Raw genomic sequence first — 26,035 nt, 5'->3', positions numbered from 1 at the left:
GTTCAGTACGGGACTCTTCAGGTGTGCGCATCCGCGATCACGCCACTAGTAATTGAACCCAGGACCTACGGTCTAGACCACTGATCTGGGATCCAATGGTGTACAAGTCTAACTCCAATGAATCCACGATACTTCACGAACACCTTCCATTATCTTCGGTGATTACCTTCCTCATAACCAACATGGTCAAAGTCCATATGTCGTGGGTTATTTTTAGAGATTTCCTCTCAAAGCTAGTCACGTGACGATTATCGGTATCGGGGTTGTGGAGATTGTTAAATTCTTTTGAGATCCCCAACCGCTCTTGTGTTAGGAATTCCTTTCACTATAACCAAACATTATTGAATAAAGCGAGTGGAATTATTGTTATTATTGGTAATATTCATTTTTCGTTGATATCTGGTAATTCGGCGATCCCAATAGTCATCATCTCTTGATCATTCTTGTTCCTCTTTTTTTCTCACTCTATTTTTTTCCAGGATACTTTAATTTGGTGTCTACAACTCATCTTGACTTTACCAATATTTAATTTATCCTGGAAGCGGTTACATTCTCATGAGACTTCCAATAGTGGGAGTGAATTGTCACAAATTTCTTCTGATTTGTCCAGTCAAACTGCTAGTCAGTTTACACAGTCCACATTAGACAATTCCATACGATGCGGTCGTTCAGTTGCTTATCATTTATTCTCGAAAGCGGTTAATTTACTTATTTCCATATCAGATTCGCTACATCTTTTGTCAAAAGAAGATTTTGGACTGGTAATAATACTACTTTCATATATATATATATATATATATATATATATATATATATATATATATATATATATATAGTAATTTTCGTTAATGCTCATACCAAACCTGTTTTGTGTGTGTTTGTATAAGGCCATTTTATAAGAGGTCTGTTGAGTTTCAAGGAAAAGATCCTTATTTTCAACCATTTGTTGTATATTCTTTAAGCTAAAATGTATTGTATATTTGCAATCTCTCTGGTGATGGTTCAGGATTTGAAAATGGCTCTGTTTGTCCAATTTTTGGTTATTGGTTTGATAACTGTTGTGTTATGACTAGAAATTATAATGTACCGAGTAGTCGTTAGTTTTATCCTTTGACTATAGGCTAAATCTGCGCAGTTCTAAGTTGGTACATATTTGTTACAGATGCTGCGCTTCGTTTAATTAATGTCTGCAAAGATAAGGGATAAATGGTTCATTTAATAAACGCGCTAACTACCCAAGATAAAGAAACTTCAGAGTTTTTTTCATATGTCGTGCGGCGATAACACACCAAAAGAGTAACACTTTTTAAGTAGATTACATCGTGGTCTATGAAGACTAGAAGGGATATCCAAAGCCAATATAGTTGTCAACTTTCCATGTTATTAGAAATATTTAAGGCCACTTGTACTTTCCCACTGTTGATTCACTGTCTGAATTATCCCTGATGGACGAAACTAGAGAAAATCTGTGTACACGACCATAATAAAATATTTAGGGCTGAAAATGACATGGAGACCAGAGAGCTAAACTTCTGCGAAGTTCTGCAAATGTTTTGAACTGTGAAAATAAAGGTAAGACGATTGTTTAACCACAAATAAGCAATATTTTTAGGAAAACAAGATTGCTGTACCTTGGAGTTTGAGAAATAGGTTTTTCATGTATGTATAGAACAGACGACATACTATATTACAGTATGATTAGTTTGACTCAAAAGTGTAGGTCATCAAAGTTTTTATTTATTTATTTAAACATAAACATTGGTACAAGAAGGCACCGAAAATATACGCGTCGCACTTTGTCGTTCGATTTGTGTGAGGGCTGGAATACTGCTCGGACGCCCAAACCGAAATAGATGGTTTTCTTAGAGGGCTACACCCGGAACCTTTAACCTAGAGCTCTAATCTATGAGGCAGTGGGACAATGTCTCATGGTGGTCGGTGACCAACAGTAGGTTCTTCCTCCATATGTTCCCTAAGGATCCTGGAGCCCACGTACACCACTGGTTTGGAATCAGGATTTTCTAAATCCCTTAGGTGGATCCTCTATATCCATTAACCCAGTTGAAGCTCCAAACATTCGGTTTTCGTCCTCTCAATTTGGTAAACAACACCCTCACCACTTGAAGGCAGTGAATAGGACTTCCATTACTGTGTCTGTATACTTATGACCATGTGAGAGCATTTAGAGAGGGGGAACTGACTCTCCTCACCCTCGACCGTATCCTGGCATCCCGGGTTGAAAGTATATACATTCTGATTTCTATTGTATGCACTTGTGACTAATTCTCTATTCCACAAGATTTATTCTGTCTACATCTATCAACCTCAAGTTTTAAACTCAATGATTAAAACAATAATTTTTCAAAAAATATTAGAAACTGTTGTAATATGAATTGATTCAGATTGAAATGATATATATCCAGTTGTCTAATTATTAAATATCTTTTCACAATGTTTCAGACAACAGAAACTGATTTTAGCTCCTCAACTGTTGGGAAACTAAATCGTGATCGTGTTCATCTGCTTATTAATATTTATGATGCATGTTTAGAATTCGAATTGAAAGATCCATTAGGTTGTGGTGTAACACATACCAATAATAATAATCTTCAATCACAATTTACCAATCAAAAGTGAGTTTTTTTTCTTAATGTTTATTTAAAACAATAAAATTTAACGCGGACTCTGTATCTGTGTGGCTGATTTGAAATTATATTTATCGTTGTTTTGGTCAGTGTTCTTCAATTTATACTATGCTTTAAAATTTGAACAGTCAGTAAATAGTCTTTCACAATTGTGGTCAAATGTTTAATCATTAGTAGTTGTATTAGAATTGTTAATTTCAGATAGAATATGAGTGATGACGGCGATAGATTATTCATTTGCAGTTAGTTACTCATTGTGTTTCGTGTCGTGAAGAAGGTTATGCTTTTATTGCACTAACAGTCAGTCAGTCAGCTACAACGTAGGATCAGGCACATTTATGCATCGGTCCAAGTTGCCATACCTCGTTAGCACAACAAGATGAACACCGGATTCATAGAAATAGTTAATTTAGTGGTGGTAGTATATTAAAGATATATAGTATAGGAAGGAAGAACGTTATGAAGCAATTTTAATCTTAAGGTTTAAGAGAAGATAAAGAGTATATACACCTACGCCATTGTGATCGATTCTGAGCCATTTCACCTGGAGTCTCCAACCATTGGTTACGATAGTCGCGCGGACCCCAACCAAGTAGTCTGCATCTACCAACATGGCTCAGACTAGAAGTTAGTGACTTCAAGCACTGATGCCACGTTTTGGTTTGGCACTAACACATTTTACTGTATTATTTTAGGTGAAATATTGTTACAAAGATACGCTAAAATTGATGACAACATTTGTTAATATACGTAAATATGTTCAGTTCTAGTTGTCCCTATTCTGGGTATCCTGTATGCATCAATGATAACAAATGAAGCAGTTGAGTGCGTCTATTCCTTCATTCACGTTAGGAGTCTCATCAATCTTAATGGGCTGCTGTTTGGTGAAATCTCGGCATGGATTCAGAAACATAGGCTAGGTTTTGGGACCTTGAGTCACTTATGGTGTAGGCAAGACACCCATCTAACAACCAAAGAACGAGTTCTCTCCGTCCTACTTTATGGGTTCAAAGCATGGTAATTAAGAGTAGATATTCGTAGGATACTATTATTCTATCACAGGTGTCTTTAAAGCATCGCTCATATGTTCTGGGACCATTGAGTTTAGACATAGGATACTAGGTAAATTTGGCAGATCGACTGATACGGTAGTAAATCTTTATCAACTGAGGTGGTTGGGACATATATTATGTATGTTCAACAACTGCCTATCTCGATGGGTAGTGCTGTCTGGTCTGGCAGTAGATTTAAAGAAAGGTGGGACGAGCAAACCAATGTGTGGCACCAGTCTATGAAGACACTGGCTTTTGAACTGAGCCATGTTAATAGGTGTAAACTGCCAGGTTAGGGTCTGCGTGATTATCGTAACCAATAGTTAGAGACTGTGGGCATAATAAATCAGAATTTGTTGAAATGGTACCATTGTTTCTTCCCTCTTTTTCTACACCTAGTGTTTTCTACTACTAGTAATAATGTTTCTATTCTTAATATTCTAGGATTTGTCTTAAAATAATTTTATCTCACCGTGTTAATTTGCGGTATAGCAACTTAAGTCGTTGCACATATGTATCAAGTTCTACGTTGGATATAATTGACTGACTTGTATGCATGACAAAACTATTCTTTGAATACTTTTTGTATTCAAAACGTTAATGATTTAAGAAGGATATTGGTCGTCACTGGTACATGGATAGTAATATTTGTTAAAAGTGATAACTCATCGGTTGTTGACTGTAATAATCATTGTTGTGAGCAATAGAATAGTTCTCTAGAACGATAATAATGAATTTTTGACGAACTTTTTCGTACTGATTTCTCACTTTTCATGTGTGTGTAGTGTCTTTCTTCATATCGACTTTATTCTCTATGTTGTCATACTGTTTTTGGATTACATATCCGCTGTTTTAAAATTTCGTATTTTCAATTTAAAACCTATAGTTGATTTCACACCTTTCCAATCTATCTATCGTCGATGAATACTTTCTGCAGGTTAAATGGTTCAGTAAACTGTGGGAAAGTGGTCGTTCAAATTTTTAAGAGTGAGAGATATGAAGTGGTATTGAATCCAACTTTTAGTGAAATGAAGAAGAAAGTACCACGTTATATTGTTCTGTATCTTAGTGATATTGTATTCTTTGAGCTATATCGTTGAACTGAAGAGGTTTCATTGTTATTCTGGATAGAATCATCAGCACCTACTTGACCTCTACATGTTTAGAACTATAATGAAAGCTTTTCCACTCAACCATGTAGCACAGAGAACACAAAGACCCGGAGCATCCAATTGATGTGTAAATCTTCTATATGCCATTATTACTATGTTGTTCTTGACATTGTTCCAGTTCTGCCGGTCAACCAGCATGGATTCGTATTCGTCAGTTGTTCGCCAAACGTTTGGTTTTACTGAATTTGCTTAATGGAAAACATGGTGGGCATGTTATATCTAGTCAAAACTATGGCATCTTATCACCTCTATCACGTCATGGTTCAGATTCTCGATGTGGTCTTCTTATTATGAGCTTGGTTTCACTATCCCAGGCAAATTTGAAGAGCATCCTTATTGCAAGTATCAAATCGGACTCAGTAAATCCATTAGCCTGTCATGTACTACAAACCATTTCAAATCGTTTAAATCAGTTTACGCATTGTGCTGAAGGGGACATTCCATGTGCGTATCGTGATGCGCTTATTAGCGAGTTGGGTCCAATTATGAAGTAAGTATTATTTACAGGTAGGTCTTTTTAATGTTCTCGTTCCATTAATTCGTAAAGAAAACAATACATTTTTATATTTGTATGATAAAGCAGCTGGTACTTTGATTTGGTGGTACAAATTCTCCATTATGATGATCCAGTGGAGCTACTTTGGTCGAGACATTTGTTCTTTAGGGTATTTATCATGCTGTACATGCCGGTTGAATAGCGGTTAGACCTAAAGCAATAAGTTAGGTTTGAAGACAAAGTTGTACTATACTGGAGTTTGTTGCTGGTAGAGTGTTTCCCACGGATAATCAGTATCTCTAGCGATGTTATCATCTCATAACAGAAGATATGAGTTAGTAAAGTCCGACCCTGAAAATAACGCACCCCACCTGTTCTCACTGATCTCTGGCACTCATGGTAAGGTTTGAATAGTACGAAGCTGATATACTGTCAACTACTTACGTAAAGGCTGTGGGACTGACCTAAATCAGCTATCCTTTGGGCTCTATGGTCACACTCCCAAGCCATCAAGACTACAACCAACTGAGTTTCTTTTCAGGTATTCCAAGAAGAAATACCCTTCGATGTTATATGTAATCGACAAGTGACAACTGCCCACATAGTCTTCGAGCTCATTTTGTATTAACCGACTGAATTGTTACGATGATAAAGAACAGAATACTCCAAACGAAACTAGTGGTCGGGTATACTATTACTGCAATGTCTACTTCGATTTGCTTCGGTGATGACATGCTTACAATTGTCGTTAGAATCTTAGGTCAAGGATTTATGAATTCACTTCATGTGCTAATCTTTATGGTCAGCTGACTAGTGTCAATGTCATACATGCACTTTTTTTTACCTTACAACTTACCATACATATTCACTATCATTATTTACGTCCAACATGTCAGGATTCTAAATTTAGTTCATTACTATGTTAAACTTAGTAACATGATGACTGAATTATTAATTTCGGGAACTCTGTTCATTTGAATCGTGAAAAGGAAATATGGCAGGAATTCAACTTTGAAGCTGAATTTTCCTATTGATTAACACGGTTAATGCTATCCATGAAATTTTGGATTAATCTGAGAAACAGTGATTAACACACTATGTCAATTTGTTACAAACGACCGGTTTTACACACTAATTATGTAACCTATAGTGTCACCAATATAGACTCCTTTAACGCCTACATGAGTTTATTCTGTAGACTAATATTTGCCCTTGTCAAGTAATCACATGTAAAACCATTAGTATTTTCTTAGTATTTGCGCGAGTAGGTATGTTTATATTTATCTATAGGTTGATCGGTCACCTGTCTATTCGCCAGCATTTGATATATTCTTCATCTGATATAAAAGATAACTAACGCTCGATTAGCTGTCTTTTGACTATCAATAGTCAGGTTTCTCACCATATTTATCTGTTCATTTTTATTGTCTGTCTGCTTGCACATGGATGAAGATCTGAAATAAAATTCTTCCAGTTCAATTCGTATTCGGTATTTTTTTTACCACAATCGCCTAACAGAATTACACTATGCATAATACATGGAACTAAATGTAGAATTCATATTTCGTGATTCATTCATTTGTTCTTTCATAATAGAGTCAATCTGTTGGCACAACTTATGCTTGTTGACACAAGTCTGCTTGAAAAAGTGGTTAACCTAAAATTTACAGCTAATTTGCATTTTTTTCGAGTCGTATCTTTGATGCCTAATCTTCCCTGTTACCACTGTTACTGTTACTACCTCTACTATTCTGGGATCTGGCCTGTGACAACTTCATCTCTCTGTGCCAATGAGGTACATACGTACATATCTGCATATGTACTTACGTACAGGTTCTACCCGAAGTTTGTGCTGATGATGTCGTTCAGAAGGACGATGAAAGCTCCACGACCAAACCATCCAGCTCAGAGAACAAAACTCCATCAAAAACAGGTTCTACATTGTAACTGACTGACTGATACAGCCATACCAATGAGAAAAGTCATAGCGCAAATATCCAAAATTGGGTTAAGAATTAGTGTTGTGAGTTAGAATTACGTGTCTTAGTCAGAATATTCATCACGAACTGATATAATCTAGAATGCAAGGATCCTGAAATCATATTCTTATTCTAATTCATAGTATAATAAATATTCTGTTCATGTTTGCTATGTCCTGATTGGTCAAAAAGACTAACATTTAAAAGCTATTCGGCTGTATACATTAGATTAACCTGAAGAGCTTCGTTTAGAAGTTATTTCTTATCATATATACTTGTGAGTAGTATTTCAAAAAAAATATAGATGTCTCTTGATTATTATAACGAATTTGTTGAAATTCCTACTTTAGGTGCGTGATTCGTTTTTATCATTATAAAATAATGCGGAATGAAAATTACAGTTCACTTCCTAGTCATACTCAGTCGACCAATGTTACTACTACTATTGGTAATTCAGAAGATAATGAGTTAGCCAACCAATCAGATACATCAAAAACTCGTCCAGCATTGACTATGTCAACTTCATCAGCTGCTTTGCAAGTTATCAATAATGGTATGACATTAGCATTACATTATTTAGGCATTCAAAGATTGCATAAATTATGCAAAATTATTTACCCTGTCACTAATGATCCTGATTATACAGAGCAAATGTTGAATAATAATTCTGATGTGCCATGTGATTCTGAAGATAATATAGATGATGAATCTTTGGAATCTATGATTGCTGAAATTACACCTGCTCAAGCTCTTTCAACCTTCATTAAATTAGTTAAGGTAATTCACACTGTATTATCTTTTCTAGTTATCTTGATTAGGATCTTATTAATAACAATCAATGTTGAACAGTTAGATCAATTTATTGTTTGATAATTGATATACATTTCATAAGCTGTTGTATCATCTGTGATCTTTCAGTAGTAAACTGTTTTCTAATTGAGTTAAACAATAAAACGCTAAGTTACCCATATATTCTATAATTTTGAAAGTTAAATGTGTAAATGAATGTGCGGCACCTCCACAAAACTACACCATTGAAACTTAAAGTTGTTACAAAAACAATCCTGATTAAGCTTGAAAACTCAGTTTCGTGAATAAATCAGTCAGCCAATGTTTTTTAATGACTGGTATTACATTAGAAAACACTTATTCTAATGAGATTAATGAAAAATCTGTAGAATTTCCGACCACATACACACCCTCTGAGTAAAGTTTATTTAATTTATGTAAACTCACTGAATATTTCTATACTTATTGCGCAATCTATCTGGTTAATCTTCCAAATCCAAGTAATCAGGTCCTCACTACTGTCGGTTCTGTTACAAGCGCATCTTCTCAATCTATTGATATCTTTACTCGCTATGATTAAAGTAGTTTGTAAATAACTGAAGTAATATTTATATTTGTTCATCAAAAACCACTATATATATGTTACTTCTTTATTATTTTGAAAACGTCTTTCAGTCTTGACAAAAGTGTAAGACTGTTAAGTCATTTTTAAAGGCGACTCTAAAAAGAACCGTTTTACATTCTCTAAGTAATCTATGTTAAATCTCAAATAAACAGAAAATGTCGCTAAACACATCCATAATCATTATCATTCTGTTCAGATAAAGAAATAAATTCATACTGGCATAGAAAAAAATGAGTATGCACACTCTACTTACAGATTTTTTATCAGACCTTATTACCATAATGTGCGCAGTAGTTCTCCGTTGTCTGATCCTGCTAAACAGACAAGACGACTAAGTGTGCTGCATCGTGACACATCTAGTCCACTCACCATAACTCTCTCTCTCGCTTGGTGGTAGAAGTAAGTGGCAACCCTTGCAGATGTCGTCATCATCATCGGATTCTTCACTTGGCTCCGGGATTTTAGAGACCCCATTTATTTCAGTGTTTACTATGTCGATTTCATCATGACCTCTGCCGGAGACTGACTCATCTAGGGCCTACGTTTGGGACATTTACATTGTTGTTCGGTACATCTTGCTCTTCAGCCGTTGGCACGGCGATACTCGAGCTGTAGGGGTGACTCGTAGGGTTGAAGTGATATTGTGAGTACATCGGAACTAAGGGACTAGGGTCACCAGGCATAAGCATGTAATCGGACATCAGATGTAATAATATGTTAACAATCAACCAGAATTAATGGTTAATAGTGACGTTTAATGACGTGTGCATTGGTAGCTCCTCCACAGATTGTCAACGTTTTTCAGGTAGTTAAATAATCTTGTTTGGTATGATGCATAGCTTTTCCTAGAATATCTGTAAGTGCTTACTGTTTTTTCACGAAAATTCTTTTGTAGTAATTTTAAGTTCTAATACAGTTTTGATGTGGTATGATTTTGTAAAGCTTTAGGCCTTCGAATTTAAGCTGTAGGGTGGTCGCAGGTGCAAACCCTGCTCCACCTGCCTCAAATCGAATGACTGAGTAGTCTGTCTGACCCTTGTATTTAGAGAGTAACTCTATGCTAAGTACGCCAATGTGTATTTGAGTAAATTAGCTGCATAATAATTTATTCTGTTTTATTTATTCTCTAGTCATGGGTAACCAACGTCTTAAATCCAGTCGGTGCTGCCAATTCGTCAACGCAAAAATTAACTGCTGTTAATTTTCCCCATGCTAAAGATCTAGTTATTTTATTACCGTTACTTGTCAAATTGTGCCGTGCTCGTGCTTCCATAGGTTCTGAAGTAACAATTCCAGATGTGAATAAAATCAATCCATATTCAGGTTTATCTCGTGTTTTAGCCTGGCTTTTACGATTAATGCGTGCTCCAATTCCATTACGTGGTTCGTCGGAAATAAATAGTACAAATGTTCTTGCTACATCAGCACGTGTTCAATTAATTAATCAAGCTATTTGGTTGGCTCATCTAATCGGATCAAATTCCTTAAGTCATAATTCACAAACTCCAGATACTGATTTAGCATTGGATGATTTGATTCTTGCATTATGTAATGATTTGACTACTGTTCTGGGTAATGTGGCTGATGTAAAGGTTTGTGTATTTACTTTTAAAAAATTGTCCGTGATTTATTTTCAATGTTTTTGGCTTTTGTTTATTGAAGGAAACTGATATCCAAGTACAGACTCGTCAAATATGATAACCAGGTTTAGTTATAAAAGCGTTTATCGTTTATCTAGTATTACAACGGATCGATCTGGTCACAATGCACATTTGTGGAAAGAGACTGATGAATTGGAGAGTGCTTACCATAGACAATGGAAAGACTCAAACCATTAGAACTGCATTACGGCGGATAATTTCGGATTTTAGTAATAATTTCCGTTCTTGTGATATATGAAGCAATACATTGAGGTAATCCGTTCAAGATGGACAACAGGGACAGATCATTCGTAGTCTGGAATATATTAACAATAGACAACCAAGAACCCTTGATTAATAAATTCATAGCTGTTTTGAAAAAGTTAGTAGTTTTATAGTTCTAGGGGCTCAGTAGGTGTCAACGAGTTTGCGTTTGAAGCGAAGGTACTACGTTAGTGGCTCAGTATAAATATCAACATGGATGTTTCACGTACATCGAACTGTTTAGTCCCAAATAAAATCAAACGAAAGTCATGTGTTCTAGTGGCTGGCCACATATAGAATATTCTAAATTTTACGTACGCAATTGTTAAAACGATCAGTATGATGGTAGCTGATAAACAATACGTAATGGTACAATATGACCATCTGTTCACAAAACTAAATTAGTGATCCAAATTACTAAATAGACTAATACAAAGAGATGATACGACTGTTAGATTTTCTTTTTTTATTCAGTAAACGAACTTATTATTGTACAAAACATTAAACATGACAGAAGTTATTCAATAATGATGACAGTGGTTTCGTAGGTCAATATAATTTGCACCGGGTTCGTACAGTAAGCTTTGATCTTTCTCTCCTTATCATCTAGTATTCCTGAACTCATTACAGATTGTTAAATGTAGTTAAATTTTTATTCTGTTAAATCAATGTCATTACAAGGTAAATAATATAACTTCGATGGCTGTTTATTGACCAGTGAATGTACACATCATAGCGATAGTCAGTTATTACTCCGGTTAGCTTATAATTGTCACTGAAACTGGGTGGATTTGTCAGTTTTAATCGCATAATCATTGGTGCAGAAACATCATTTAATGCTAAGTTAGGGTAAAAGCTAATTAAAAGGAGTTACGGTATGTTATCCTTCAATTTCGTTTGCTTGTTTTTTTCCTTTTTTAAGGATATTAGTTTTGTACCAGATGATAAAGAATTAACAGTCACTTATCCTCTGGTTACTCGTTCTTCTGCCGTATCTATTTTACCATTGATTTATTCATCTTTAAAACATTCAATTCATGAATATGAGTGGTTTTTAACAAATATTTCTATTGATTATGCTGGTCGTTTAGATATTATGAATGATGGGAAAGGTAAGTTTCTTAATCGAGAAAGGTCTAGATTCCTGTTTTCTTTTTTTTGTTACGAATATATATAATGTATATTTTTACAAGTGTTTGTATTTCCTCTTTATTAATGGTATGGTTGAGGATCAGATCATAAATGGATAACTCGTTATTGCTTATATCCGTTGTGATTTTCTGTCCGTTTTCGAGTTGTAGAGCAAACATCAACACTAGGATACTAGTGCATCCAGTTATAGAGTCTGAAATAGGTCGAAATGGTCTTTTTCGAATTCCTCTACTAGCCACAATTCAAAAACTATCAACTATCAGCATTCAAGTTGGAACTCTGATCTACCTATCTTAATCTTGTCTATATGCAATTCAGACCAGAATTAGTTAGTCGACGGGCCCGTCTCAGTGTATGTTAGTATTTGAACTTGAGCTTACTGTTCACACTCAACTGTTCCACATTCTAACTATAAATACCATGTAATCTATGGTGTGGAAACCTTGTAATATCAGTGATAGTATTGTTATGACAAACTGTCAATCCAAAATATTACATTTTAGATGACATTTATATGATATTCAAAACCTGTGTACCCATAGCTAATCTAAAGCAAAGGAGAACACCAGGGCCTAATGGATTCACTTCTCTAATGTTTAAGGATATTTTGGGCCAGTTTTAGCAGTTGAATTAGTGTATTTGTGTTCACTCATAGGGTTGTGTTTTTTTCACCAAAAAAATGTTTTTATCACATTATTATTCCTTCACTTTTTTTATTCAAGGATCTAAAGATGATGAAAATAAATTAGATGGAAATGAAAAAGAAGAATCATTTTGTTTACGTTTAATTGGTCTTGGAGAAATTTTAGCTCAATTATTACAAACAGCATTACCAGCTCCAAGTGCTCATATAGACACATTATTGGAAATTGGAGCGTCAGTGTTCAATTTACTTAGCCGTTTAACAAAATATGTTAGTTTCTATTTTTGTTCTGCTTTTGTGCATATTTATTTGTTGTTTTGCTTTTTATGTTTACAATATATGTCTTATACATATTTTTTGTAAGTCAGTCATAAGTACTATGGAACCTGGCATTAATATGTATCAGGTCAAGTTGCCTTACTACAATCACAACAAAGGGATAAGACTATCAAGATAAATGCTAGAGAAGTGCAAATAATAACGGTATCAGTGATAGTAGAAAGAACTCAGCAACGAGAATATGATTCGCGAAAGGGAAGTGAATTTACAGAACGAAAATAAATAGGTATTTTAAGAAAGAAAATGTGAATGTATCCGTGACATTGCGACCAATTTCAGGAAATGCTGTTCAGCGTCTCCAAATGAGTGGTAACGATAACTTCAACGTGGTAGTTTACATCTACTTACATGGCTCAATTCAGTAGTTAATTACTTCATCGATTAATCCTATAACGTGATTCGGCTACCTGTTTATCTTTGTCAGAGTATTCTCATTGTTAAGTTTGACTTGTTATTTAGAATTATCTGGCTTATTCAGTAAACCATACACACAGAGAGGTTCTTCTAGAGGTACCTGAAAAGGAAATTGGGTTAGAAGTGGTCTTAATTACCTGAGAGCGTGACCACAGTGCCCAAGGAACAACTTCTTGAGGTTGGTCACACATGACCTTTTTGTGGGTAGTTTTTGTGTTAGCTCCGTACTTGTAGGGACGGATATCCATGGGATAAGGCGAGGTGTGCATTTTTTGGGTCGACCTTTTCTAACCCCACCCCTCCTTGTGGGAAGGCAGCATCGCTGTCATGCTGGTTGTCTGAAGGAAACACCTTACTGCTGTCACACCTCTGTACAGTCAGCAGTACGACTTCGCCTTCGGACCTTGGGTTTGCTGCTTTTAGTCTTACCGCTCTTCAACCGACCTTGAGAAACGATTGTTCCAGCCAGTATAGCTCTATTGGTTCATCACGACAGGCAAGCCTAACCACCACGTCAAGGTAGCAGCAACACTCGGGCAGTAAACCATAAGTATACATATTTTTTACTTGAATCAAATTATATATTATGGCAAAACGTTTACCTATTCATTTTGTTTCAATTAGTATTTACGAATTGTCCGATTGAAATATGGTCGCTTTCCAGTAATTTTTGAACGATTAGTTCGTGTTTACGGTAGAGAAGTTGCTCCACGTGCATATGTGTTATTTTCTTATATACAGGTAAACAATTAATTTCTTATATTAATTCGATTTTTCTATTATATAAAGATGATAGATAACATTTCAGTCATTGTCTAGAGGATGATTATCATGTTTATTTGTACCATGATATTTATCTCAAGGTTTGTAATTTAGTTTTCAGTGATCTCCAATTTTTATGACACACGCATAATAGGTATTCACCAATACCTGAATTTGATACCGTTTTGTTTGTTTAGTGGTTTAATGTAAGCACGAATTAGTTTTTTGGTCTTGTCATGCAAATACTGAAGTTGTCAAAAGTATTTTTGGTGCTAGTAAAGGCAGAGAGCAGTTGTCGCCTAATAGTTCTTTACACCATAGAGGTGCTTTTCAATTCTTATAAAAGTAACTGGATTAGTGATAGTCTTAGTTTCCTAGGAGCGTCACTGTAGAGCCCAAAGGTCAACCGCTTGAGGCCAGTTGTAAACGGCTTTTCTGTGAGAAGTTTGCAATTTGTTAACTCCATGCTTCAGATGACATTGTAATTGTGGACGAAAATCTGTGGGGTGAGTTAAGGTTTACTGTTTTTCGGATGGACCTTTTCCAACCCTCTGCTTTCGTTATGGGAAATCAGCATCTCTGAAGGTTATGGTTGTCTGAAAAGAATCACCTTACTGCCGCCACACGCTAGTGGAGTCAACAGTACGAATTCACGGTTGGATCATGAGTTTGCTGCTCTTAGCCCTACAATTCCCCAACAACCCTGTCTGTCATGGTGGAGCCTGGAGAAAAACTTTCAGAATACATGGCTTGATCGTATCATTAGGATAAACGAACACGATCATCCACATCAAGGTAGTAACTACTCTCTGGATATTCAAGCTCCAAGTAGGGCACATAAAGTTGTATGTTCTCTAGTGTATAGTGAATTGTTTATGTATTGTGAATATATTGCATCACAATTTGCGTTTATTCATCACCACCTATCAATTGGCGTAGGACCACTTAGTATTCCGAATGATTTTCAGTGTTAAACTCAGTAATCTGATTACCATACGTAAACACTTTGAGAGAAAATTGTACTTTTGTTTCTTACTAAGTAATAGGATTTGCCTAGGTTAGATGGTGAATTCATTGGCGATATTTATGTGCAAGATAATGAGTGATATCTCAGGGGTCTTGCTCAAGTTTAGTTTTCGCTAAAAGGTCGTGCAATTACTACGCAATATTGTTTCTATATTTTGTTATAAAGGGGGGTTTGTTAAGGTCGTTGAAGTTTGTAGTCACTATCGTAGACTGAGCTTAATTTGGACAACTACTGGTAAACATAGCTATATATATATATATATATATATATATATATATATAGTGTGGTGTTATACATTATCTTTGGTCTTGTATATTTCCAAATTATATCCTTAAAATATGTTACCAATCTATTTTCATACATAAAAACAGCATTCTCATCCTATCATACAGTTCGTAGGAACAGTATGTGCTCAAACATCAGTAAAAGAGGAGTTTTTAAAATAGATTTTAATGAAAGTGAATGCATTTACGCCTAAAATTTGCATTAAAATTCCTCGGAAAGTGAAATTAGTAATTTTAGCATAAACATCGATGTAATTGGAAATTGATATTTGTAGCGTCAGTCAGTCACAACGTAGAACTTCGTACGTACGTACGTACATCAGTTCGAGTTGCCATACCAAACTAGCACAGAGATGAAGTTGTCAATTCAAATCCCATATTGGTAGAAGTAGTAAGAGTATAAGCATTATGTGAAAGCTTAGGGTTTGAAGATGTTATTGAAGGAGTATAATACGGTGAAATAAATTTGGAAAGAGAAAAAGGATACGGACATGAAGAATTCAGAAGATTAGAATTCGGTAGAACACAAAGAGTGTATGCACCTTCGCCATTGCAAACGATTTTGAGCCATGTCATTCAAGGTCTCTAACTATCGGTTGCTATCATCTCGCGAATCCCAACCAGGTAGTCTACACCTACCAACACGGCCCAGTCCACTTGTCAGCGACTTCATGGATTTATGCCATGTTTTGGTCTGGCCGCCCCTAGCTTTCTTCCAACCTACTCCTACACCATAAAGCATTGCACGTCGGGGCAGTCGGTGGTTGGGCATACGTAACATGTCCCAGGCATCTCAACTGATGAAGTTTCAGTACTTCATCAATCGATTTGCCATCCTTACCTAGTACCCGTTTCCTAACATCTGCATTACTTACCCGGTGGTCCCACGATATACGAGCAATGCGTCGGAGACACCTATGATCGAATACTAGTAGCCTACGAATGTTCTCTACTCTTATCGGTCATGTTTCACTACCATAAAGTAGGACGGAACGAACTGCTGCACAGTAAACCCGTCCTTTTGTTGCTAGACGGATATCTCGCCTACGCCATAAATGGCGCAAGTTGGCGAAAGCTAGTTGAGCCTTTTGTATCTATGCTGAGATTTCGTCACACACCAGACCACAAGGGCTGATGAGACTCCCAAGATAAGTGAAGCTGTCAACACGCTCAACTACTTCACTCCCTATCATTAGTTCAGGTGTCGATGCAACCCAATCCTGAAGTAACATTTTGCACTCCGAGGGAGAGAATCGCATCCCGAACATGCCTGCATAGTTGCTTATGGTGGTCAGAAGACTCTGCATTTTGTCAGCGTCTTCACCAAATAAAACTATGTCGTCGGCGTATTCTAAGTCAACAAGTGAATCTCCCGGTAAAAGTTCAACTCCAGGAGATTGAGATGATGAAAGTGATATCTCTAAAAGCATGTCAACGACAAAGTTAAACAAGAATGGGGAGAGTGGACAGCCCTGACGAACACCACTTGAGGTAACCAATTCTGATGACAGTTCGCCATAGGCTCTAACTCGACCAGTTGTGTTCGAGTAGAGAACCTTTATGAGGTTAATGTACTTCTTTGGTACTCCTTTCACTGACAAACACTGCCATAGAACCTCACGATCAACGGAGTCGAATGCCGCCAAATTTGTACCGTGTCACTTCCATAATCAATATTTCAGTTATACTTACTTAATAAAAAAATATGCTCAAATAACTATTTGAGGTGTGAGACAATTATTATTACCAATGGCGATGAGTGATGGTCAAGCAATATCGCGAACCGATTGAAGTTGCTCACTTACTACATTCCGACTCACTAGGTTAAGTGCTCGCTATGAGTTCTGAAGTTTTTAGGTTCAGTCCTCAGTGTCTTCATAGTTAAGCAGTTTTGAGGAGGATCCCCACACCAGGAAAAAATAGTCATCCGATGCATGGTTCTTTATGGTTATTTACCTAAAATCTATCTGTGGTATGAACTATGAAATAGCTTAGCTGTTTATTGTTTTATTTCTTGCCAAATTTAGAATTCAGAAAGTGAGAAGATTAAAGGTCTTCAAGAAAACAAAAATTTAAAAAAGAAGTCAAACGAGAAGGATGACTGTGAACCAAAAAAGTCAAAGTCTACTGGTGGGATTTCTCAGGCATTAGTGAGTTAGTCATATTGGAGATAATATTCTACTCGTATAGTTACTGTTCTGATATTGTTTTGTGTTTTTAGTCTGTTATTTACTAACATGTAAATAAGTAGTATGTCTGCCTTAATTGACAATTGACCACGTTTTCCCAATTTACTTACTTTAATTGTCACAACTGTGAGTATGAAAAAAGGATTGTAAAGAACTAACTAATATTAAAACACTATATTTGTTGGTAGGACGCACATATCTGCGTCATATGCGACCAATTTTGGATCGCTTTATTTACGATTCTTTGAACGTTATCAAACACTTAAGTTCTAGAGTCAATCAATTTATGCCTTTAAATAGCATATATATTGGTCAAGCCTCACTTTGCTTGTTTAGAGCCTAGTAGTGTTATAACACAATTGTAATTTAGGATGCGTAACTCATATCTTATTTACCTCGGTTAATGAAAGTTTATTATTGGATCAACCAGTTTGCCATCTAGAAACGTGATTACCATCATCTATCGTTTATTGATATTAAACGATATCAAACGAGTTTACAGGTTGGAAGTAGGTGCCCAGGATGTGGTATAATGTTCCCTTTACTTTTCAATAAAAAAGTCACGTATTACATAAAAAACCAAATTGGATTGTTTTAACATGGTAGAAGTAACTTTTAAAACATATCTCTTTTACAAGTTATTTCTTTTCCGTACATTCGATGGTGATATACAGATCCATAGATGAATTTCTTTGATTAGTCACCTTGTTTTTTCTCTCTAATTTCGGTTGCTACAATGAGGCAGATTATTACACTGACGAAAGTTCTAGGAATCTACATTCTTGTGTTCATAAAAACATTTTACGGTTGCTAAGTAAACGTACAATCAAAACCGTGAACAATTCATAGTGCCAGAACAAAATGATTATTTTCAGTGGTTTATCATACTAGTTTTTTCTTCCAAAGTCTGGCTGACTCGAAGTCCTCCAAATTGCTGAGTCAATAACTCTTTAGATTATAAAGTCACAGCTATGTTCGAAAAGTTATGTGTTTTATGTGTTCTTTAAAATTAGCCTAATTCTAGCCCAGTAAGTCAGTTGTCATCTTAATTAATTATAAAATGATGTAATTTGACCAATGTATGTCCAACATTCCCCTTTTGAATTTTCATAACTTAGATTAACCCTATTCAAATATTATTGTAATTTTTACCTTTAACTTCGTATGATTATAATTACCATTATTATTATTAATAGTATTAGAACATAACTAATACCGAATTCATATCTCCTCGTACACTATCTGGTCTCCTACCCAACATCTAATCTGATTTGTGGTTCCATTTTTTCTTTCTCACTCTATGATGATTTACACTCATTCTGATTATCAATCGTACAATTTCGTGTATACCTATAAGTCACTCTAGAGTAAATCGTTTCATTTTATTTTGTAAAAATCCTAAATGTACAAGCATTGACTTTGAGTCTTACAAAAAAACGTAGGACAAACGTTTAAACTACTTGTAAGTAGTTGTATAAGTTGAATAAAAAAACGAATTATATACATGTATACAGCAGTTTTGTGATAATTCATGCATATCCATCACAAACTATCGAACTAATTTATAACACTTCAATGTTTTTTTTTGGTCTGCAGATTTCTCGTTCTATTAAAGATTCTCGCTTAATTCCACAACTAATATATGCTATTGAACAATATGAACGATTTTTAATGCAATTATCGAAAAAGTCTAAGGTGAGTATCTTTTTTTTATCTTTACTATACCATACGAAATTTTATTGATATTATCATGCTTGTTAGATAATGATTAACTATGGAATCCAGAACTTGTACTTCGTCTTACTTAAGGATCCATCAGCTGGATGTGGGTCGTTAAATGAAAAACATAGGTGATTAGTTTGTAAGTTTTCAGTAATTCTTTGAATGGAATTGCATCTAACTGTTAGATCTTTTGTTGAAGCTTCACTTCGAAGAGTCTACTACAATCTCTAAGACATAAATTCGACTTAAAGTATGCCATCTGTTTTATGTTTAAGTGATCATTTTTGCATCCTGCTGTAGCGAGGTAATCCATAACTAGTCACATGTTGTAGAAGTGTCACATGGGGAGCGAGAGGCACCAGTTTGAAAGGCTTTTTGTCAGGAAGTGAATCATTCATCTGTCCAAGGTTATTTTCCACATCTCTCTATCTGAATTCGTCTGGATGAATTGATTAAAAAGCCTTGCAACTGTAGTTATCCGACCTTTTTCAGTATATTTCTTGAAACAGCCTCTGTCTTTGCATAGTGAATGTTTCTTGCTTTTATGTAGTCCTAGATTGTTTGTTCATTGTCGAAGTACATAGACAAAAAAGAAGAGGACTGGAGCTTCATTAAGTCATTGAATTCAAGGTGCAAGTTATCGAAACTGTTTTTGCATGGGTAAAATTGTTCAATGGAACATATTTGAATAAGTGTATGTATGATCATTGAGTAGTGAAAAATATGATACATATTAAGTTTTTCTTGTTGCTTTCGGTTCGAGATTGATTAGCTCAGTTGTAAGATTTTTGACTGTGAAACTAGGTGACAAGAGATGAATTCCTTCAGGGAACATTAGTCCCCTCAAACGTACATGTACCAAATAGCGTGATACCTAGGTCCGAGGTGTCCTGTAGACTACCTACAATCACTTAACATGGAGAAATATGTGTTTACAGATTCTTTTTAATTTAAAATATTTGTTTATTTAGTGTAAGTAATTTATCATGTAAATGTCTATATGTTACGTGATTGGTGGTTTATTAATTGTTGAAGACCTATCAATCAGATTCATTCCTCCATTCTTGCGGAAATGGATGCTGCCTATTGAATTTCAAACCGCATCACATATATTCACAATCGGAGACGTTTTTACCAAGTGATTGATGATGTAACTGAGTTCCTATAGACGACTGAGATTTTTACAGTTGATTGATCATTTCCTTTTAGTGAATAATCAGTTTTCAATTTGGATATTTATCTGGCTTTTGAATTGCACTGTTTATACAAATACTCATTGTACTATCCGGGATTCCTCGTGTCAAACTAAATAAAACGGTTTTGATATCTTGAAACCTATGAACAGTTCTAATAGTCAAATGTTTTACTAAATATTAATCAACTGTAAGTGTTGGAGGACCCACCTAAGAGAGTTGGAGAATCCTGATTCCAAACCAATGGTGCACTTGGGCTCCAGTATCTTGAAGAAAAATACGGCATATGAACCTTTATTTAGTCTCCAGCCACCATAAGACTGCATCTCCTAACGTCTCTCCACTGTCTAGTGGAGTAGATCTTTGGGTCAAATGCTCGGAGAGTTCCCCCCTGAAAAGCCACCTGCTTCGGTCTGGTCGTCCGAGCAGTATTCCAACCTTTTTTGATGAAGTTTTGTTTTCTGAACTGGATGGTTCGGTCATGGAGCTTTCATCGTTCTTCTGAAGGACATCATCAGCACAAACCGCGGGTAGTATTCCAACTTGAACGACGAAGAGTAGCACATATATTTCTGCTACCTCTTTGTACCAATATTTATGTCTTTAAATAAATAAATAGAAATTTCAGTGTTTAATAAGGTTAGAATAATTCAAAAACCTGTTAATTAATTCTTCCAGCTATTTCATTTAAAATTCTTTCTAAAAACTGATAATGGTACTAGTGTAATGAACAGTACACTGGTTGGGATCGAATGTATTTAAGCAAAAGTTACAGACTATCTCACTAAATTCTGATAACCATACAATGAACAGTTAATTTGCAAATTAACAACCAATTGTCTCAATCTTCACTGTTCCTTCTGTAAATATCAGTTCAACTTCTCTAATTCCATTATTCATGCATTTTCCCACCAATAGCGCTTCATTTTGGTTCTTTCCTTGTCGGTCTTCTGTCAAAATACATTATACATCTGACCATCACCATATACTACTTATATGGATATAAGTAGACCACACTATACTAGTTTTCCAAAACATTTCTTAAAATTAACTTAAAAATTTTTTTCTTGTTCTTGTTGTTGTTGGTGTGTAAAAGATGTAAGCAGTCTTGTCACTGATTCTAATCCTCGCTGTTTAAATTATTAATTTGCTTTACTGTTACTGTTGTTTGTCGGATGAATGAATGAATATGTGTAAGCTGTTATGTATGTTAATCATTAATTATGTAGACATTTAACTTGCCCACTCAAATTCTACCACTTTTTTTTGTTTTTCTGCATTCTTAATTTACATTTTACATAAATATTTCATGTTAGTGATAAAATGATTTTGTTGAATTGTTTTGACTTAATTATGTATGTATGTATGTGTGTGTTTAGCCTTTCACTGTCATGCAATACTAACGGTTATTGTGGAGCATTTTTCTACTGGTCTTCACTAAAGTTACAGTTCTGGTAACTTGTTACTCTTTTCCTTTTTCTAAAATTTCCTTGACAAGCATTTTCATTGAGTAGAAGTTTTACGAAGATTGTCTCTATTTGTTATAGATTGATCTGATTTAGTTGTACCATTATAAATTAGGAAGTAGTGTACACGGATGATATCAGCGTTTAACGAATTCCACCCTACAAAGTATTTGGATTAGTTATTTTTTAGAGCTCTAATTCCCTCTTTCTCCGCGTAAAAATTCCATATTACATTGTATTTTCACTCTGATTATCATTTATTATTCATCAGAAACTAATTATCGCTTTTCAAGTCAGCACACTTGACTTTTAATGACAATTTCGTTTCATAGTGCAGAATTGTCTGAATCTAATTAAATAGAACTGGCTGCTAACTTCATCATTCAATGTTTAATATTTGAATCCTTTTATCGATAGATCGTTGTTTCAGAGAATCAAAGTTGTGTTTTCTTGAAACTGTCTCAGTTTATGGCGAAACTAATCAATACATGGTTCTTAAAGCTTTCTCAGGCATATGCACAAAGGAAGTTTAACACGGATGAGGAGTTATAACGGCAAAAGTTCAATAAATATGCACGTAGGTCATGCATATTTATAACAGTAGACTTATTCTGTCAGGAATTTGTGGGTGATAAGTTTGGTTAAATGAACAGTTCATTTAAAATAGGCCGCCTACACTCAGAGTTCTTATCTACTTGGAGACAGCTTGCTTAACGTATCAAAACTTTAGTGTGTTTGATGTTATGAACTATCTATTTTCTTGTAGAGTACAGTTAATTACCCATCATTTTATGTGAAGTCAATAACTGTTCATTACTTGGCTTGTAAAAATAATATACGGTAGTATAAAAAACAGTTTTTTACGTTTCAATTATTATCTGGTTATTTTATTTATCGAATAAATACTCGATAAGTTCTGGATTAACTACTACGATATTCTCAGGTTGTATTCTTTACGTTTTGGTCTCAGTTGAGGTACCAGTGATAACTAAGGGTCATTGGACATACGCGACCCCACCAATAATCGAACTCAAGGCATTTATATTTCACATCAAACTCCTAGCCATTGGACAACTAGTTTGATATCCTATAGTATAAACACTCCCAACTTCAGTAAACTTACGATATAGTATGATGTCATTGTCTTTGGTCCATTCCATACGAAACTGGAAGATGTTTTTTCATTTGTTGGCCAAGTTGCGTGGTAGTAATTTCATTTGAAATTACTTAAAATACTTTATCTAATCCAGTGCGTAATCCTAGTAAGTAGTTCATGAACATCTTTAAATCTCTCGATATCAAGTTTCATTTTTTATTCTGTAGATTAATCTTATGCGTAATGTCAAATTGAGTACAGCACGAGATTTTCGTATTAATCAAGCTGCAGTGATTGCCCATTTAGAACAATCTACTGCTTTGAGTCTTAGTAGTCTTAGTGATAATAGTGAACCTGATGAAGTTGATGAGAATTCAAACAATGACGTTGTAAATGCTAATAATCCGATTGAGAGAGAAGAGGAAGATCCCAATTGCAGGAGTGATAATGATGATGATGAAGATAAACAGCGCCATAGTAGCCATTATCAAGTTGATAATCATGAGGTTGATGATCATGTATCTGATAATGAAAATAATGTGTGCGACGACATCAGTTCACATAATTTAATACATAGTACTGGTATAGATGAAGATGTAGAAAATATTTCATCGAATCATCTATCTAAATCACGCGCTACTGTAACACCTGCTTGGGGTCGTGTAAGTTAATATTGTTTTGTTTTCAATTTTTCGTTGTATACTTTTCATAAAACTTGTAGAAACGTTGATATCGTGACTGAAGGTTTCATTGTATCTCAAAATAATATGATGGTATTCCATGACAATCGGCTTCTGTTTACCATGAAATGCTAATCATTATAGTAGTACCCAACACTACATAATCTTCAAATGCATTAAGGTTATATAGACTTGTTAATTAAGTACTCCTGTTCGTCAAACTACTGCTGTGTATGAGGGTTGAGTACGACTCTGATGCTAAGATCAAAGTAGGTGGAATTATGTTTGAAATTGCTACATTTATGCTGAATGTCAAGTACTTTGACTTTCAAGTCAGCTGTTCGTATAAATAATCTCATGTTCTCTTACGAAGTTCTTAGAGACATTTGGCGTAATCTAGATTATGTTATTTCGTGTTAGCTCCTCACTGTATTGTATTCTTCGATTGTTAATATTGAATCATTATCAAAAGCTATAATATTATTATAGCTAACATCTGGTGTATTTTAAGACCCCTGAGTAAGAAATGTTGAGGTTAGGTATAGGATACCAGGCAAATGTGACAAAGCAGTTGATACCATAGTTTTCCCTCATCAGCTGACCTTTCTTTGACTTATATTAAGTATGCTTAAACGCTCTTTACATTGACTCATATTACTAGTGTCCGAATCGTGAAGTAAAACGATTCCATAACATCACAGACCTTGATTTTAGCCATTTTGGTATGTGTGAAGTACTTGGTTAAGTTCCTTACGATAATCTCAAAATGACTTGTTTGAGCCATTTGATGATGTGAATCGGAATCAGTTTCGTTACCAAAGATTCATCCAATATTTTTCTTCCTCTTAGTTCCTGGTTTTCAATATTATTCTGCCCTCTTTACTCCAGAATTAACCCTCTACTCTAAAATAGCATTCTGTTTTCTTGGATTTATCTGGTCATTCGTAGAGATATATCTTGTACATAAATAAAATTCCCAATTTCATTTAGTTAAGTTAGTAAAAGTGTTAAAGTGAAATTTCAAATGGATTAGTTAGATATCTTAGTGTAGTGTGTAGTGTTGTTATTGTTGTTTTGGTTTTCACACATATACACAGTAAAAGAGAGAAAGAGAGAATCAAGATATTGAAGATCGAATGGAATTGAAAAACTAATAATAGTTTCAATAACAATGAAAGTTTCAAGTTATTTCAAAATGAATAGTTGACACTAAGGGGATAAGTTTTAGTACAATAAACAGTAGTTAAACTCATCATCTGTAGAGGAAGATAAATCGAAGGAATGTAATTGTTGTACGGTTACAATCTATTCTAAGTCATGTCTAAATCCTCTCTGACTATTGGTTACAATTAGTCCGCAGATTCCTGACGAAGTTGGTATGGATTTTACAATAGTTATGGGCTAATATTTTATCCGATCTACGTCCTTAATCTACTGTAATGTTAACTATCAAAGCTCTTTAGGCATTGGTCATTACTGGATTCTTTTTAAATTCCTTTATTATGGACGACCAAACCAAAACAGCATCAATAAATTTAATCATTGACTATTAGATTGAGTCATGTTGGTGGGTGAACACCAACTGGTTAAGGTTCACACAATTATCTCAACCAATGGTTAAAGATTTTGAATGACGCGTCTCAAGATAAGTCTCGATGGGGCAGATCCACTCACTTTTTATCCTATCGTAGGTCCTGCGTTTCAAAACTGACCTATAATTTTCTTATTCCCCGAATCCATCCTTCCTTCTCGAATCATATTGTCTATACCTATTCTCATACTACTACTACTACTACTACTACTACTACTACTACTACTACTACTACTACTACTACTACTACTACTACTACTACTACTACTACTACTACTACTACTACTACTACTACTACTACTACTACTACTACTACTACTACTACTACTACTACTACTACTACTACTACTACTACTACTACTACTACTACTACTACTACTACTACTACTACTACTACTACTACTACTACTACTACTACTACTACTACTACTACTACTACTACTACTACTACTACTACTACTACTACTACTACTACTACTACTACTACTACTACTACTACTACTACTACTACTACTACTACTACTACTACTACGACTACTACTACTACTACGACTACTACTACTACGACTACTACTACTACTACTACTACGACCAATACTACAAGTACTACTACTACGACTACTTCTACTACGACGACTACTACTACGACGACTACTACTACTGCAACGACTACTACCACAACCACTACTACTACTACCACCACAACTACTACGACGACAACTACTACATACCACTGTAACATCCGTCCTTCAAGAACATCCTTCCTACTCCTATTTACTAAACAACTAACTATTTAATAAAATTACTTAACCCAA

At 35.0% G+C, this 26,035-nt stretch overlaps 1 protein-coding gene across 1 annotated transcript in view; it reads left to right on the top strand.

Moving 5' to 3' along the window:
• Window positions 1-23,620, top strand: part of Smp_193360 (hypothetical protein) — a gene marked incomplete at both ends in the record, with an annotated part of 34,141 nt that extends 10,521 nt beyond the window's left edge. The window contains 11 exons of the mRNA XM_018797365.1: window positions 480-761; window positions 2,461-2,633; window positions 4,988-5,359; window positions 7,695-8,121; window positions 9,889-10,350; window positions 11,585-11,774; window positions 12,537-12,727; window positions 13,835-13,951; window positions 17,311-17,433; window positions 19,069-19,167; window positions 23,177-23,620. Coding sequence (XP_018652414.1) covers window positions 480-761; window positions 2,461-2,633; window positions 4,988-5,359; window positions 7,695-8,121; window positions 9,889-10,350; window positions 11,585-11,774; window positions 12,537-12,727; window positions 13,835-13,951; window positions 17,311-17,433; window positions 19,069-19,167; window positions 23,177-23,620 — 2,880 coding nt within the window. The remainder of the gene's footprint in view (window positions 1-479; window positions 762-2,460; window positions 2,634-4,987; window positions 5,360-7,694; window positions 8,122-9,888; window positions 10,351-11,584; window positions 11,775-12,536; window positions 12,728-13,834; window positions 13,952-17,310; window positions 17,434-19,068; window positions 19,168-23,176) is intronic.
• Window positions 23,621-26,035: the final 2,415 nt, after the last annotated feature.

This window comes from Schistosoma mansoni, chromosome 4 (genome assembly GCF_000237925.1).
Source record: "Schistosoma mansoni strain Puerto Rico chromosome 4, complete genome".
In the NCBI taxonomy this organism is placed as follows: domain Eukaryota; kingdom Metazoa; phylum Platyhelminthes; class Trematoda; order Strigeidida; family Schistosomatidae; genus Schistosoma; species Schistosoma mansoni.
Note: the sequence above shows the minus strand (reverse complement) of the source record. Positions and strands in the feature narration are given on the sequence as shown.